Here is a 16,996-nt window from a genome sequence, read left to right on the forward strand (position 1 = left end):
AGCTATTACTGTGCCAATGTCACAAAACGGCTCACTTACAATAGGCCAAACAGCATGTGGACAAGCCTCAGAACTTGTGAAACAAGTCATTTGTAGTGTTGAGACTTTATGGTCACACAACCTTTATGGTTACTACTGGACCGATATCAGGTGACTTTATATGGAATGACCCCGAACTGCTTTTCTGCCGAAACAATTTCTTTCTTTTAGTGCATAATATCAACCCCGGACATTAATTTGGCAATAAAGGCACAATATGCAGGACTAACTAGCAAAGTGGGGGCAGGTTAATCCAGACCTACCTCCTTCCTCTCAAAGGATGAACCAAATAGTCTGGTTTAGAAAGAGGAGGCTAAAGGCCACTTGTAGCATGAAAAAATGCATAATGTATCTAGGTAATCATTACTGGCTTTATCAAAACAGTTTGATGTTTATATGTTATAGTAATTTAGCGAACACAAATCGATCCTTGCATATCTGTACTGGCGATTTTAAACTAGATGACAAACTAACCAATAATGTTAACCAATGGGTTTGTTACTAACTTGAAAAACTTTCTTACTATTTTTTTTTTACTGAAGTGACTGGCCACTTCAGGTATTTGTTGGTTAGCATGCTAGTTTTAGTAGATTCCTTTGTCATAAAGTGCGATTCTGCTATTGACATTATGTGACATTGCTGATTTTAATGACTACAATCAAATGGCTAATAATATTAAAGAATCTATTAGCATACATTATGATTATCATGAAACTACATCAACACTGCTTTCTATCATTCCCCTTCACTCAAATCAAATTACACTGACAAGATGTTCCTTCTGTACAGACTTATTTTGCATCCAGCATTGCCCAGGTTTATAATGTAATTATTGACCTATGGAATATCTGTACATTTCATTACATGGAAACAGATGTTGTACACACCTAATAGATATTCAACAGCCCCATCAATAAAGTTAGAAGGTGAGCGCTTCATATATGATAGGAGTGACATTGCAGACAGCCAACAGCGACTTCTGGTGAGAAATTGTCAGCAACACAGCTTATTTCCCAAAAGTAAAAAACAGCATTATGTTTTTTAATCTCCTTAATGTAGAACATGTTAATTGTGTGATTTCATGCGAGGCTGGTGACTACACAGTGCAAAGCATGTCAAAATTCTAGGGCACTACAAATGCACAAAAGCCATGCCACCCAAATGTAAAGCAAATACACCACATTTAGTTGTGTACAATACCCATTTTCCCCCATTTTAAAACATTAATATTAGGTGTGCACATTATACACAATAACTAAATTGTACTAAATGCAAAGAAACATTTTTCAAATTTAAAGTCACGTCTGAGTTTGCTGTTTTCTTTATTTATGTTGTATTTTAGTAACTATCGAAGAAAAACCATTTTCTTTTTAACAGATTTATATGGTAATAGCATGTGTATTTTAGTAACTAACCTGAGTAAATACACATTTTTCCATACATCAAGACATGGCCTGCCGCTGACGATCTGAATAATAATAACGAAAAGTCAGTGGGCATTATATACGAGTATGTATTGTACTAGAATAAATATGATAAATTGCTGTGTTTATAGTCTGAGAGATAGAAATATGCTGCTACATGAAGAAAGCGTAGTCAGTATTTAGTGCAAATAAAATTCTTTCCAGCAATATGCAAGACAAGCAGAAAGATTAGTACGGTCAGTCAAAGGAGAAAGCAGTGGAAGCATCTTCAGTCATTTCCCAGTTTAACATTGAATCAAATGTTGCTTCACTTTGTGCTAATCCTGTAAAGTTGAGGTGAGATGCATTATTTTGAATACAAGCATGATTCCAGCCTTAAATAAACCTCTGAGTTAATCAAGAGGGACCCAAAAAGACAGGAGCACTGGTACAGTCTGAATATAAAAGGCAGGTAATGGAAACTAGACTACAATATTTTGAAGGGAACTGAAGCTGAAAAGACACATAACAGCAGCTAAGGTGCCCAACGCTAATATAGAAAAGGGCAAGCTTAGCAAGAAATAAGCATCGTGATAAACCCAGGTGCAAGACTTGCGCTAGGCAAAACAGGGGAGCAGGCTTGCTCTTCAGAAAGAAAGGCCAAACATGGCCAGTAAGCAGAAGCAGAGGGCCTTGCTTTCCCTGTGGCCATGTCATCCAGCAGTGAGAAGGTTCATAAAGGCTCAGACAAATCAGTCATCTTTGGCTTGCTTTTGTCTCCTCACCCAGTTTGTCAGAAGATGTGATAATGTCAGATGGAACGCTAGAGTCCAGATCGGCGTCCATTATTCCCAAGGGATCCAGCTGAGCAACATGATGCCCTCGAATCTACAGGAGAATAAAACCCCAAAGTGGGGCCGGAATGCAACAACGACCAACAAGGGGAGAGAAAGAAGAGAGGAGGTAGATAGGGGAAAAGGTGGGGAAACGTAGAGGAGATGGGAGAGAGTAGCACAACACAAACACATCAGATGTGTTTTGATGAAGTCAGAGGACAGATGTCACAACAGGACAGTGGACAGGACAAAAGTTGTGAGAAAATGAAAGGGAAAGATGGGGGACAGAGAGGAGGAGGGAGAGGGAAAGCAACATTAACACAACACAAGCTCATTATTGGTGTTCTGCAGAGCTAGAGGAGTTGAGCATTTCTCACCAACATGTTGGAACCCAGTATTTACTGGGGCATCGTCAAAATTTACACAACTGATGCCAAGGGGATCGAGATGGGCATTGTGATGCCCCATCACCTGAAAGTAAGGTAACAGCAGTCATATGATAATATGCGACTACTGTGCCATGTTCAACTGATCTGACTAAATTCTCAACATGACTGATTTTATTTTAATTTTACCTACTGAATTCATGGAAATCACTGAATCATCAATTTCACTGAACACTACTTCATTCTCAAATTTAGCCACTTATCTTTATCTAACTTATCTTTGAATGTATTTGACAACTTACTGTAGAATATCCCCCTGTTCGACTGAAATACATCCTGTAGACTGTTAACATCAATATTATACCTTGAGCAGTTATAGCTGCAGTTACCAATATTAAACCTAGAGCAGTTCATCAAACTACAAACATGCTTTTCATGTTTTAACCATCACTCGACTACTAGATTACATTACAATTATTATTTTCATTATAAATAAGGCTGGACTGGTTGTGGTCTAACCTGGTATGCACGGATGAGGGACTGCACTGCCAAGTGATCCTCCACCATTTTATCCACATTTGGTTGTGCCCCAACCAGAGACTGGGCCTGTGTGAGGCTTGCTAGGCTGGTGCCCAGTGGAGGGGGACTTTGGTAAGCTGTGCCGGGAGGAGCCCCTGCATTAGCATTCCTGAAAAAAATATCCCAAGACTGGGAACGGGGAAAAATATAATTAGTCTGGGAGACACAAAGGGAGACTGAACCGGTTTTATTGCATTAAATAACTTGTTCCACATTCTACAGATACGTGATTGTATGTAATGTACAGAATGCCGGTCATTATAGGGAAAATAAGCCCAGACAGGGCGAACCGGACGCTGACACGCCAGCGGAGGGGTCTTGCTTTACCCTGAAGGGACTTATTTTCCTGTTAATGACCGGAGTTCTATACATTATCCCACTTATTATACGGCTCCTTGCCAAAACAAAAAAAATATTCTTGACAGTTTTGTCGTGGCTTTGGCTGAGAAACAAATAGTTCGCAACACACGCAGAACTAAAATCATACAGTATTTAGAACACAGCTGATCAACCGTCTGCTTTCACTTTTGAATGAAGTTCCATTTCAAGAAGTTACCGGACTACTTGTGGAGTGATATGAAAGACGTTAATCAGAAGCACAAAACCTGTTCCATTGACAGCGGTCATTACATGGTGCATATTTGACCGTAGAACGTTAGGAAAATCCCGTTCAAGCCAATCGAGCATTCTACTAACATTGTGAAGAGCCGTATTATAAATAATAATAGATTGAATGCATGCTACCTGAGGTAACTAGGGAACCCTTACAAATCAATAGTTAGTCAGGCCCATACAGTACAGCTTTATAAGTTATTTTATCCTATTACATGGTGATAATGAAGGTCACTACGAGTTTTGGAAAGATGGCGTAAGAGGCAAAGGTGGGCTAAAAATGCTATACTCTTCCCAGTGTTTCCCACAGAATTGAATTCTATTTGTGGTGGTAGGTTTGGAGAATGAACTTGAATGCAACAGTTTTTAACTAATTAGCGCAACGTGGTTATGATGCTAACCAGATTTAAGCACAATGTAGTACAACCTGGAAAATCATTGTGTGGTGGTCAATGTTGATCTTATGGTGGGCCGCCACAAATAAGTCAATGTATGGGAAACACTGCTTCCATTTACTTCTATTGTATTTAATACAATGCCAAACGTGCTACAAAGTGGTATCACAAGAAGGTCAGCCCAACACTAGCTGGTTTGGGTGCCAACTTTAGTGGATATCTGGACAACACAAAGCAATGGCATTGTTGACATTATGTCAAATCAGTTGTTTCTTCACCTTCTGTTGCTACTTCTACATCATTTTTGAACATTATAAACTACCGGTACACATAGCACCTTTAAATATATAATTCATATAAATTAAGTACATCTCTGACTATTTTATTCCACTGAATTACAGTTCCTATGGCCTTTTAAAAATGTCATTCAGTAGAGAGCTGTGGGCGGTGGTAGCGTAGTGGTTAAGTTAAGGAGCTGGGACAGCATGTACTAGCCTAAAAAGTTGTGGGTTCAATTCCCGGCTTCCACCGTTGTGCCCTCGAGCAAGGCACTTGACACCAAGTTGCTCAGGCCCTTGTAATATAATTGACATATGAAGCGACTGCTAAATGAATACATGTAAATGTTTAGGTTGTTGTTGTTGTTGATGTAAGTCTTTGACAAGTGACTAGTGTAACCAAAGGTTGAAAACAATAGCCGCAAATCCTATATCGAGCCAGGCCAAGATAAGGCAATATTCGAGATAACAGTTGGGGCTTCACAAAAAAAACAAAAAACATCTGCTTCCCCATCATCAGGTGATAGTCCCCCTGTGTCTAAATCCCGCCCACAATGCCACCTCGGCATTAACGTCATAGCAAACGTTCAGGCAAAGTTTCAGAACTTGCTGTTGTCATCTTTGCCCAGTGGAATATTAACAGTTAAGCACATAAAGCATCCTTCACAAGGTATAATTTCCTGTCTATTAACCAAGGTTTATTGATTTTGCACATTTATTTTGCTATGAGGTTAATACACAGGGGAGGGCTATACATGGGAATACATTTATTTTCTGATTAAAGCACTGAGGCTTAGCACTGACAATTACAGACTACAAAGGAAAGCGATGCAGAGTAGAGGAGGTGTCTGCTTCTCTTGCAGAGGAGCTGAACTCCCTCTATGCCCGCTTTGAGAACAGAGGGCCAGATGTACTAACGCGTTTGCGCCCACTTCAGGCGTATTTGTTTCGCAACGTGCATGTAAAATCATTGCGAGGTATGTACAAACAGGCCGCAATGACGTAAAAGTGCAAACTGCCTGTCACGGGAGCTGAACATGGCTAATTGCATTTTTCGTGTCATGCTATATGCATTCATGGGAGGATCCAGGGGAAAGTGGGAGTTTGGCGTAAAAAGATGGAAGGGGAAGCATAAAGAGCGCTTAATTATGTATTCCGCGGTATGTACAAAGATTGCTCCTGAAAGCGCATGTCTATTCTGCGCCTAAATACTTCCGCCTTGTAAAAGCAAATGTTAATCCAAATTGCAGTTCAATGCGTCAATAAGAGAGCCTTTCAAAAGACAACAGAATCGCTATTTAGGTGCAGTTTTGTAAGTATTTGTACTATCAAAAGCAACCTTATCTTTCGTTGGCCTTTTGAATGTCTTACTTTCACTTTCACGTCATTCACTTTCCTACTTGCTAGATTTGAACAATTTTCCATAGCCTACGTGCACAAGTACTTTGAGTAAAACTACTGATCTTCATTATCTCCCTGCTTGTTGACATCTTATCATGTATGGTATAATTTCATGATGGCTAAACGTTTGATTCTTTTTAATGTTGTCATCAGTTAACTTCATTCAACTGCGCTTGTATAGGATCTGCCATTCAGTTGTGGACGTTCGTAATTGCGTTTATGGGCGGAGAAAGGCAGAGAAAGGTGCAGTTTACACTAGTTTGATAAATACGACGGAAACTTGGGTCTGACAGCGTTCAGAATCTGCGGTTTGTCCATGACGCTAATAACGCTACATTCGCAAATGTACGTACATCTGGCCCAGAGTATCTGTTGCAGCAAGATTGCTGCCCATTTCAGATATCTGAAAGAGATGTGTGTAAATCCTTAAAGGAGGGTGAATACACATATAGCTCAAGGACCTGACAACATCCCATCACAGACATCATTAGTCTCCCTTTGCTTCAGTCTGTTATCCCTGCATGTTTCAAGAGGACCACCATCATTCTAGCCTGGGTGTTCCCATGCTGCCTTGCGCGATTTGATTCACGCTGCTAAGGCAGCCTGGAGACCATGGAGCAAATTTTCGCCTGAGATAGGGGACCAATCACAGAACAAGGGGGAAAGCAAGACGATGATGAGCTATGCACAGACGCATTTGATAGACATCCGTGGCACCCAATAAACGGACATCTGGGCATTTTTTTCAAATACAATTAACGTTTGGTTCCCAGACCACGTCTCATTGAGAAGTGGTGGCGCTAGCCAGGCTACCATCATTCCAGTTCCTAAGAAATTAACAGTGAGCTGCCTTAATGATTACCGCCCTGTTGCTCTCACCTCTGTGGTCATGGAAGTGCTTTGAGCGGTTAGTTAAAGATCATATTACATCCTCCCAAATTAGACCCACTCCACTTTCCCTATAGGCCAAACAGGTTCACTTTGAACACTGTGCTCTCTCTCACCTAGATAAGAAAAAGACCTATGTACGGATGCTCTTCATCGACTACAACTCTGCTTTTAAAGAACAACTTGCAGGACGGAAACTCCTATAAAGCATAGCGTAGATAAATGATGAAGGACCTAGATTCTCAGAAAGAAAAAAATGATAACTACGCCAGAAACAACATATTGTGAGAAAATTGTGAGAAAACTAGATGTACCGCAGAGCGGTACAAAATATGACCGCCGCCCAGTCCAGCACATGTTTTCCACAAAAATAAATCACGCTGAAAGGCCTATATGATTCTAACTGTCTCACTAAATTCTCACTGGTACCTGCTAAACAACAAGTACCAAAACATGATTAGTTCATAGATTTCACATGTAAAATTAATTTTATACAACCCCACCCCCATCTTGCCTGTTCATATTGCCTGCGTATGTGCCTGTGTTTGTGCATGTGCATGCATGCGTACATATGTCTACTGTGTGAGTATGCGTCATACGTATGATTACTGTGAATGTGTGCATGTGTATCGGTTTATGCACATGTGTGCATATGGAATGGGTTAACATGACCCCTGGAGGCAAACATAAGTAAAAAAAAATTGGTCATCCTAGGCCCTACGGTTCTCAAGATATTCACAGAAAACTATGTCTGCCCTACCCTCCTTTCGGGGGTCCAGTCCAGCGGGGGGGCTACAGATCAAAACGAAAAACGATGGTTCCATGCCATCCATGTGGGGTTACATGCCCACCAAGTTTCGTGTACCCCGGTCTTTCAGTGTCCCAGGAATCCTTGTTGGTGTACGGTCACTAAATGTACACATAAATTATTTTATTGTAGGGCCCCCCCATGAACGAAAGTACACAAAACTTGCCATGCATTCGGAGGTTGTCATAATGATCCTACACTTCCAATTTCGTGCAGTTTTGACCATGTCAGCCAGAGATAGTGATGAAAACACCTAATTTTTTGCTTTTTAATTTTTAACTAGGTGGCGCTATACATGAAATAAGTGCTAATGGGATGAGTTGACATGCCCCCTTAAGACCAACATACAAAAAAAAGATGGACCTCCTAGGCCCTACGGTTCTCGAGACATTCACAGAAAACTGTCTCCGGCCACCTACAGGCCAGTTGGTGTATAGTAACCTAAATTAATTTATTGTGTGGCCCCCCATGAACGGAATTCCATGAAACTTGGCGTGCATTCAGAGGGTGTCATAATGATCCTATACTTCCAATTTCGTGCAGTTATGACTATGTTAGGTTACAGATACCTGTGATTAAAACACCTCATTATTACTTTTTTGTGTTTAACTAGGTGGCGCTATACATGAAATGAGTGGTTATGGAATGGGTTGACATGGCCCCTTGACATCAACATACGAAAAAAAAATGGTCCTCCTAAACCCTGTGGTTCTCGAGATATTCACAGAAAACTGTGTCTGCCCTACCCTCCTTTCGGGGGGTCCAGTCCAGCGGGGGGGGCTACAGATCAAAACGAAAAACGATGGTTCCATGCTATCCATGTGGGGTTACATGCCCACCAAGTTTCGTGTACCCCGGTCTTTCAGTGTCCCGGGAATCCTTGACGGAAATTTGGACATGTGAAAAAAAAAAAAAAAAAAAATCTGACTAAACTAAAACTTCGCTGTGCGAACTTCTGAACTTCTTCTGTAACTTCTGAATTAATAAACCACTAACCGGAACTGAGGTAACAGGGTAAACAGGTCAAGTTCAATGAATGGTGTAATGGATCCTGGATACAGGCCACCGCCCTTTAATTATGAGCAACCTAGGCGGAGATAGGGGCCAGGGAGAGAAATGGGGAAGGAACGACGGGCAGGAGAGCGGCCTAGGGCCATATTTTGCACCCTGGCGCATGGCGTAAAACTCGGGTGGGTACACAATGCACCATCCTTCTATCATCCATGAACGCACAACAGCACACGTCCATGCAAAAAAATACAAATTGCACGATTATAATGGGAAACATAATTAGAATAAAGATATTATGAAATACTGTACATCTCATGATGAGTAGTTATTCACCATCATTTGCAAATTGGTAATGACGGTTAAAAGTGATTAGGGGAGAGGCGAGAGACACGTATGGAGCACAGCTGCTGACTGTCCCGAGATATAAGCCACTCCTCTGCAGGATATGTTTTGTTTGTTTTGACTGAATAAAAAAATGTTTTTTTATTCAGTCATTTGAGCAATATTAGGATAAGTGTTGCTTTTTCCAATCTATGTTTTCGATGGTAACCCATTGTCAGTCAATAGTGAAAGTAACTGCATATAACTGTCTTGTCATTGACTGACATCATGGTGAAGTTAGTTTCACTTTGCCAATAAGTTCAAATAATAGAGGAGTGCAAATGCGTGAAGGCTACTATATGCTAGGTTTTTAGTAAAGCATGGTTTAGTGGAATGACTATTCCATAGAGTCTCGCGAGCAGCCTCCTTCAAATGCACCGTTGAATGTCAAAATACCGATGCATTTATTTCACATTGCGCTTTGCGCCATTAAAGGGAATGACAGATGTCATTCTCATTGGTTTAAATGATGTTACGCCCCAAACACACCCATGACTGATTAAAAAACCTAGGAACCACCCACGTTTGATAAGGAAAACCCTCCCAATGTGGACTGGACATCCTACTAAATTTGAATAAGCTTTTGACGAGTGACGATACGCTTTTGATTGTCATGATAGGGCCCCTAGAGTTTTGGTGAATCACTCAGTGATAACAGTGGCTAACACTGTGTCTACATCTATTGACATTATCTTGATATCGTTTAACTTAATAAATCTGCACGTAACCGTTTTGTGACAGATGAGACGGTGAAGTCCCCTCTATTTAGGCTACCTGCACAAAACACACCCAAGCAGGAAAACCCTTGCCTTTCTTAGGAAAATGGTGGACATGATATATCGACAGGCTAGAACCAAAACACAATGATTGACCATTATGAACCACTACTCAGGGGTGCATTTCCCAAAACCATTGTTGCTTACTAAGTTAGCAACTTTGTTGGTTGCAATGCAATTTCCCATTGCCAACCAACTAAGTTGCTAACAGGTTAGCAACTATGGTTTTGGGAAACACACCCCAGACTAGTAACTACACCCGCAATGACAGCAGAGCTCAAGCACCAATTTAAGATGTTTACCTTTTCCTACGTAATATGATGCATTTGTGGGTGGGAGAGGCATATTTAGAAGCCTGCTTAAAATGGGTACACTTTCTTCTGAATTACTGTTCACAGGTTTTGTAAAACATCAATTTGTACATACACATTTTCAAAAAGACATTTTCAGACAAGATTATGTATAAATTCAGTTTTGAAATCAGCCTGCAAGTTGCTCTATAACTATATGCTCTATGTAACTATAAGGGGCTATTTGACGTCTTTAGAACACTAACATATCGGAGGTGTCAAATGTTGATTTACTCCAGTCTAGATTTTTTGACGTTAATCACTCCTATGACGTATTGCTATTGTCTATCTAAAGTAAAGTGCCTGTTTCAAAGTTAACTGATGGTCAAATCAACCAAAAATCCAGCATACAGTATGTCCATCGTACAAGCACACCTAAAAAGATCATACAGTGCAAGGGAAACTGGCCCAATATGTATACATGTGTATTCAAACTTTCATTACACATCATTACAAAATGAAGGTAACATACTGTTTGCTTGTTTTATTAGGCCCAACTTATCAAGTATACTAATGCAATGCTCAAGCAGTGTGGTAGGCCAGAGTTAGAATTCGCCTCAAAACTTGCTACTCGGTACAACTACCAATCCACACCACATCGATATTTACACTGCATTACTACATTCTATTATACCAGCAATTTATTCAAGTTATTGTATTGGAAGGTAAAACAAAAAGTACTTTATCAGGCTGTAGTTACACAGGACATTGTTGTTTTGTGCTTTGGTTAAATACAAAACGTCTAATTTGCTGGCAGTAACATGTAGAGTAGGTGACATTGTGACATGCTTTTATGGCTGTGCTGCTGTATGCTATTTTTACTCAGAAGATCTCAAACAATTTGACCTTGCAATGCAAAGGTCACATGCTGAACTTTTTTTCTTTCCCAAGGTCAATAGAGCTCTACAGAGTGTGGAGGATGTGTGCTAGAAATGTTCAAGTTACAAAATAAACTATTTCAGCATTCAAATCACAATCTTCACATCAAATGGTCACAATAAAAGGCTGCAATTAAATCCGTTTGGACATTGATTAAGTTCTGCATTGATCAATTATAAAGTCAGCTAGTTAATTAAGATCATACAGGTACGGGCCAGCCCTAATTTGTTATGTCAATATGAAGTAAAGTAGCTAGTTGGCTGCACAATTAATATTGTTGGGTGAAATTTATGAAACATACTTGATACATGGAGAGCATACAAACAAGAATAGCACAATATAAAACAAGTCTTGAAGATGCTACTTTGCTTTAAAATCATTCTTACAAGCTGTGTGTTAGTTACTTACAGTCAAGGTCAAGGTAATTTATTTACATAGCACATTTAAACAACAGATGTTGAGCCAATACTTTACAATTAAAGATGCACTGGAGTTTTGTTTTGAAACTAGCCAACTAAAGTCCCAGATCAGATCACTGAACTACGTAGTAGCTAGTGGGAACGAAATGTGTGGTCATCTGTGCTTCATATGAGCATATAATGAATCTGACAATGATACTGGTAAAGGTTTTCCAGCAATGTAATTGGCATTATCATATTGTAGACCTAAAAGTCAATTACATAGTCAATAGAATGAAGAATGGCAGACATGTTTACCTCTCCCTTACATGCAATGATACATAAATGGCATAAAATTAATCTTGCAATTATATAAATATTATGTTGTATATTATGTAGTGTATCTACTTTCATTTTAGAACTTTGTAAACTTTAACAAAAACCTTAAAAAATGAACTTTTCAAAAAAGTCACCAATAAGGTCGTCATATTATAAGGAATTTCCATCCAATGATTTAGGGTAGCACAATATATCATTTTTGTTTTGTATTTTTGCAAATCAGGCTACATCATCTATCATGCTTTGTTCTTAGTATATTATTAGGTACAGACCTTATTACACAGTTTTAAAATAAGTAAAAATGCTTGGGGGAAAAAATGCATTTGCAAAACTGCAAAGTAATGAATTCACTGACAGGATACAAAATTGTACATGAAAATAAATTATTTGGAGAGAAGAACTGTCAAGTGAAATGCAATGATAGTAAAAGTGAAACTGATTTGGTTGAGCCAACCTGTCCGACTGATCTGCACCAAAACTTAATAGATTCTTCTATGACATTATGCAACACCTTTCCACCAAGAATCATTAAAATAGAGAAAGTAATCTTTGCACATTCCTGCTTACAGACTTGCAAACTGACAATCCACACAGAAAACATAACTTCCTTAACAGAGGAAATGATTGATTGATTCTGCAATGTGAAGATACTTTCTAAAAATCAAGTTTGTCACTGTGACATTACGATTTCTTGATAGTGATTTCTGTTTCTAAACAATCTTTTGAAGTGGCATTGACAGCCTTGCGTGTGACATATGGCGTCGTATCTACATAATCAATTGCTTTTGAATGTCGGCTATAGCGGTTTGAACATGTTTCTCTGCAAGGTAGCAGCTTAGCCGCATGACACAAACCAGTCAGGTGTAATAGTGAGACAAAACCTCAGTATATGCTTCATGTTATATCACATCTCCCCTGTCATCCCCCCAACACACACACCAAGACCCCTGGCAGTTGGGTTAGCCCCTTGAGCCGTGGATCTGCCCAAGGTTTCTTCCTTGGTAAGGGAGTTTTTCCTTGCCCCTGTTGCTCTTGGGTGCTCCTTGTTGGTGCCCCTCCAATCCTCCCTCACCTTTCTTATGCAGCCCTTGCCACATAATCTACTAAACCCCTCTTCTACTGCACTTTTTACCCCCCCCCCCCCCCACTTTGCACAAATAGGCTGACACCAGACATAATTTCACTGCATTTCTTACTTCCAGTAACTATATGCATGTGACAAACTTCCTTGTATCCTTGTATGTCCTAAGGCTGGCAACAAAAGATTAATGTTTATTTGCCTCAAAAGTAAAACAAAGACACGTCTGTGACTTTAGGGATTTTAAATGCAGGCTGTGAAGGTAACTGCGGCTCTAATTTATAGAGGAAACCGATGTTAAAATAAATCTCTAGTCTCTAGATATTAAAATTGATTAAGAAAGCCAATACTATGCAACACCACGTCATAGCGTCAGTTCTCTTTATACTGTACAGTTTGGTATAGTGTGGGTAAACAATCACAAGCAACTGGTAGGGTGCAAGAGGACAGGGAGCTGGTGAGACTGTCTCCAATTTTCTGTATTCCATACTTTACCTACCTTATGAACACTCTTGGGATTCTCAAGCCATGCATAGTACATTTCCTCCACATAGTTTGAACTTGTCCCGTTCAGAAATGGCTCAGCAGCCACAGGTGCAGTGTAGCGCCTGATTGACTGTAGTGTCCTGTTGAGAACGGCTGGCCTCTGCTGTGATGAGCTCTGAGCAGTCTGAGAGGATGTGATTGGCCGCAGCCTTGTAGCACAAGTCCTTAAACGATGCATTGTAGTCCTTTATACAATCACAGCACTCAACACTGCAAGCCAACCTCTGTTCTGTCTGGACAGACAACGAGGCGGATGTTGCTTTAGTTCCCGTCAAAACAAAGCTGGTCTCTCAAAGGCACCTTCTTTTAGTGGGTGTGTGTGCCTGTCCTCTGGTTTTAAATTTGGAACCTGTGGGAGATATAATATGAACAGTTTAATCCCTCAATCATCCATAGACAAAGTGAGCTTAAGTTAATAATGACCAGGCAATGACTCCCAAGTCAGAAAGACACTCACTACCCAAAGATAAACTCACAACAAATGAAGAAACCAAAACACAACAAATGAAGCATCTTTCTCTTAAAACGGAGATCTCTTTTTTGTTTTTTGGCTTAGACACAGTGGTCAACTGTACTTAAACACATTGTGCGCTTAATTGTAAATAAATGATATATATAATTTATGTGTCATGTACTCTTACATATTGAATCAATATTCTACTTCAAGTGCGGAACAGCTAAGCCACGATCAGAATACACGACTAGGAGACACACTTGAGAAAGAAAACGCAGGACAAAATTGCCTATGGCTCAAGTACTTTAGTTATTCTATGGAAAAGCGCTTCCGCAGAAACACATGACATCAAATTATGAAACGTTACATCGATCAACATGGCCATGGCATATACATGAAAACTGAAGCTGATGATAATTAAAAAGAGAACGTCAACCAAGGTCCAGGAAACAATTGCTAGTTGGCGTGCTGTTCAAACGTTGTTCAAACTGAACTATAACGTTAAACATTATAGCGAAGACAGTATTTTATGTTAAATTGTAAATGAAAATACAAGTATTTCAGACTTGCTTTTCACATTATGATTTCTCACCAGCTAACTTCGCAAATCTCTCAATGGAGAGCAAAGTAATGCATAACGTTATGTAGCATCAACTGCTAACCTATCGTTATAACATGCGTTTCATGCTTGGAATTTGGTCTAACCAGGGGTGTTATAAAGGATCACCACCAAACCAGATAAATACTCACTTGCGAATGCCTGTAGGGGAGAACTAAAAGGAATCAGTCCAACACCCCACGCCTGTTTTGTTCATGTTTTGACCTTGTGTCCATACCACAAATGTTCCCCACTCCCCTTCACGTGAGACTAGCTCTGCCCAGGCCCGCCCACTCCATTTTATCTCGCAGCTCATTGGTTCCCTATTTTCATGTCCCTCCGAAAAGGAAGGCTAAAAGACACGAGAAATGTCAATCACTGTGTCCTTCGCTAAACATGGGTCTTTTCAAAATGTTAGCGTAGCCTACTAGCTACGCAAGTCCTCCCGTCATGTCAAGTACAAACAAAGGCATTAAGACGTTAACGTTTCAGCAACACTGGGCTAAAGTAAACCATTCGCTGCTTGCTACTGTCAGATGTTCTTCACAGGAAGAGCGTCAAGCGCTGGTGTTGCCCCAAGCAATGTTAATTGATGTAAGTTAACAACGTGAACATACGAGTCATGCACAACAACATAGATGCATTACACATTTTTTGAGCTACGTTATCTAACAAAAGGAACAAAAATCCACAAACAGAGCCCACTGCAGTCAAGTTACCAACTGGCATTAAACGTTCAAACTAACGTTAATGTCCCCTGCGGACGAAGCTAACTAGCTAACATTAGCCAGCTAGAAATGCTGTGATGTACTACGTCGTCAAACTAACATGCAAATCAGCCTGCTTTTAGTCCTGAATGTGATACTATTATGACTACTCACAGGTATTTACGCACAGATAACCTTGAAGGGTTCTCTAGTGCTGTTCCCACAACACCAGTTCCCAGCAGCCTCAACTCCCCCCAGTTGGAGCAAGTGAAACAAGTGTGACACACCAGACTCACTGAAAGAAGAAGCAGTGATACGAACGTTTACGTCACTCAGAGAGTGATTTTGCCAAAACGGGCCCTCTAATTGACCCCTTGCAAGTGACGTCACGTTTTGTTCGCGCCACAGCAAAATAGCCTAGTGGACGGCAAGAACACGAATCAAATCAATGGGTTGTAATGGGACATATCGCACAGCTAGGAGATTATAGTGAGATTTAACCGTAGTAATGCCCTTCCACGACTGTTGGCTTATTGTTTGGAATACAACAACATCCCATGTTCTTGCATAGATATATTTTGGTTTGTTTTCTTTGTGTTTCGGGAGTATTTCAACCACAATTGCATGCTTATCTCCTCAGTGTATGAAGCACAGCAGCGGTTGCTATAGCAACCATAGACTCTGAACAGGACGGCAGATAGCACTTAGGCAAAGTCTTTGGCAAGATCTGAATGTAAACAGATAATACCGTTCAAGTTTTTTTATTTCCCATTTCTTTCAATTCTTTAACTTAAGACATGTAGGCCTAAGAAGTAAGTTTATTCACTGGGCAACGTACAAACTGACGAGTTACATTAGCCCTAGCACTATGAGCTACGATAAACGTTAGCTAGAATAGCTAGCTTCTAAGTGTGGCAGCTAAGTTATTATTTCATGTTCTGTTATGACATTCTTAACGTTTTGACTATGTTACAACTGATAAAAGCAAGACAAATAAAGTAACCAAATCGCTTTGCAATATTTTAGTCTAGAAATACTTATGGGTGTTCTGTGTGTATGGGTGTGTGTATGTGTGTGATTTTTTGCTTTTTAATTTTTAACTAGGTGGCGCTATACATGAAATAAGTGGTAATGGGATGGGTTGACATGGCCCCTTAAGACCAACATACAAAAAAGTTGGTCCTCCTAGGCCGTACGGTTCTCGAGATTCACAGAAAACTGTGTTTCAGTTTTCTGTGGGGAACTCGCGATTGCGCTGACCACCGGACACCGGACAGCGTAGCGTAAAAGTAATGGTGACAGCTGCCGCCACGGCATCATGCTGGATTCGAACCGGCGATGCTACTGGCACAATTCATGTGTTTTGCACAGCGACGTCTTCTCCATAGTGCTACGTAAGCGCTGCTTAACCTAGCGCTCGGTGTTATATGCATTATTAGAGTCTTGTGACGCTGGTTATTGCGTGTAGGTCAAAGGTCCTCCTTTTCGTAAAAATTGATTTTTATTTCTCTGGCTGTTGCAATTGATATCAATGATTAATGTGAATGCCCTCAGTAAAAAGCACAACAAAAAGAAAAGCAAACAGTTACAAACAGTCACGCATTTGGCTTCATAAGAGATCGCACGTGCCAGCCCGCACGCACGCACGCACTCACGATTGCGTATACTGGACACCGGACAGCATAGCGTAAAATTAACAGGTGACAGCCACAGCATCATGCCAGATTCGAATCGGCGATGCTACTGGCACAATTCATGTGTTTTGCACAGCGACTTCTTCTCCATAGTGCTACGGAAGCGCTGCTTAACGTAGTGCTCGACGTTATATATGCATCATTAGTCATCATTAGTGGT

General features: G+C 40.3%; 1 protein-coding gene across 6 annotated transcripts in view; it reads right to left on the reverse strand.

Annotated features, from left to right (window-relative positions):
- LOC121716056 (2-oxoglutarate dehydrogenase, mitochondrial-like) overlaps positions 1–15,471 on the reverse strand; it is a 40,122-nt gene extending 24,651 nt beyond the window's left edge. For 3 of the 6 annotated variants that reach the window (XM_042102212.1, XM_042102211.1, XM_042102209.1), the window contains exons 1-4: positions 15,317–15,471; positions 13,337–13,732; positions 3,184–3,372; positions 2,228–2,330 (exon numbers count right to left, since the gene is read on the reverse strand). In XM_042102212.1, the coding sequence (XP_041958146.1) occupies positions 2,228–2,330; positions 3,184–3,372; positions 13,337–13,561 (517 nt within the window). In that variant the 5' untranslated portion in view covers positions 13,562–13,732; positions 15,317–15,471. Of the gene's footprint in view, positions 1–2,227; positions 2,331–2,655; positions 2,750–3,183; positions 3,373–13,336; positions 13,733–14,587; positions 14,722–15,316 lie in introns of those variants that run through there. The other 3 variants (XM_042102214.1, XM_042102210.1, XM_042102215.1) reach the window with 3 other exon arrangements.
- Between the last annotated feature and the right edge of the window lie 1,525 nt (positions 15,472–16,996).

This window comes from Alosa sapidissima, chromosome 8 (assembly GCF_018492685.1).
Source record: "Alosa sapidissima isolate fAloSap1 chromosome 8, fAloSap1.pri, whole genome shotgun sequence".
NCBI classification, from domain to species: Eukaryota; Metazoa; Chordata; class Actinopteri; order Clupeiformes; family Clupeidae; genus Alosa; species Alosa sapidissima.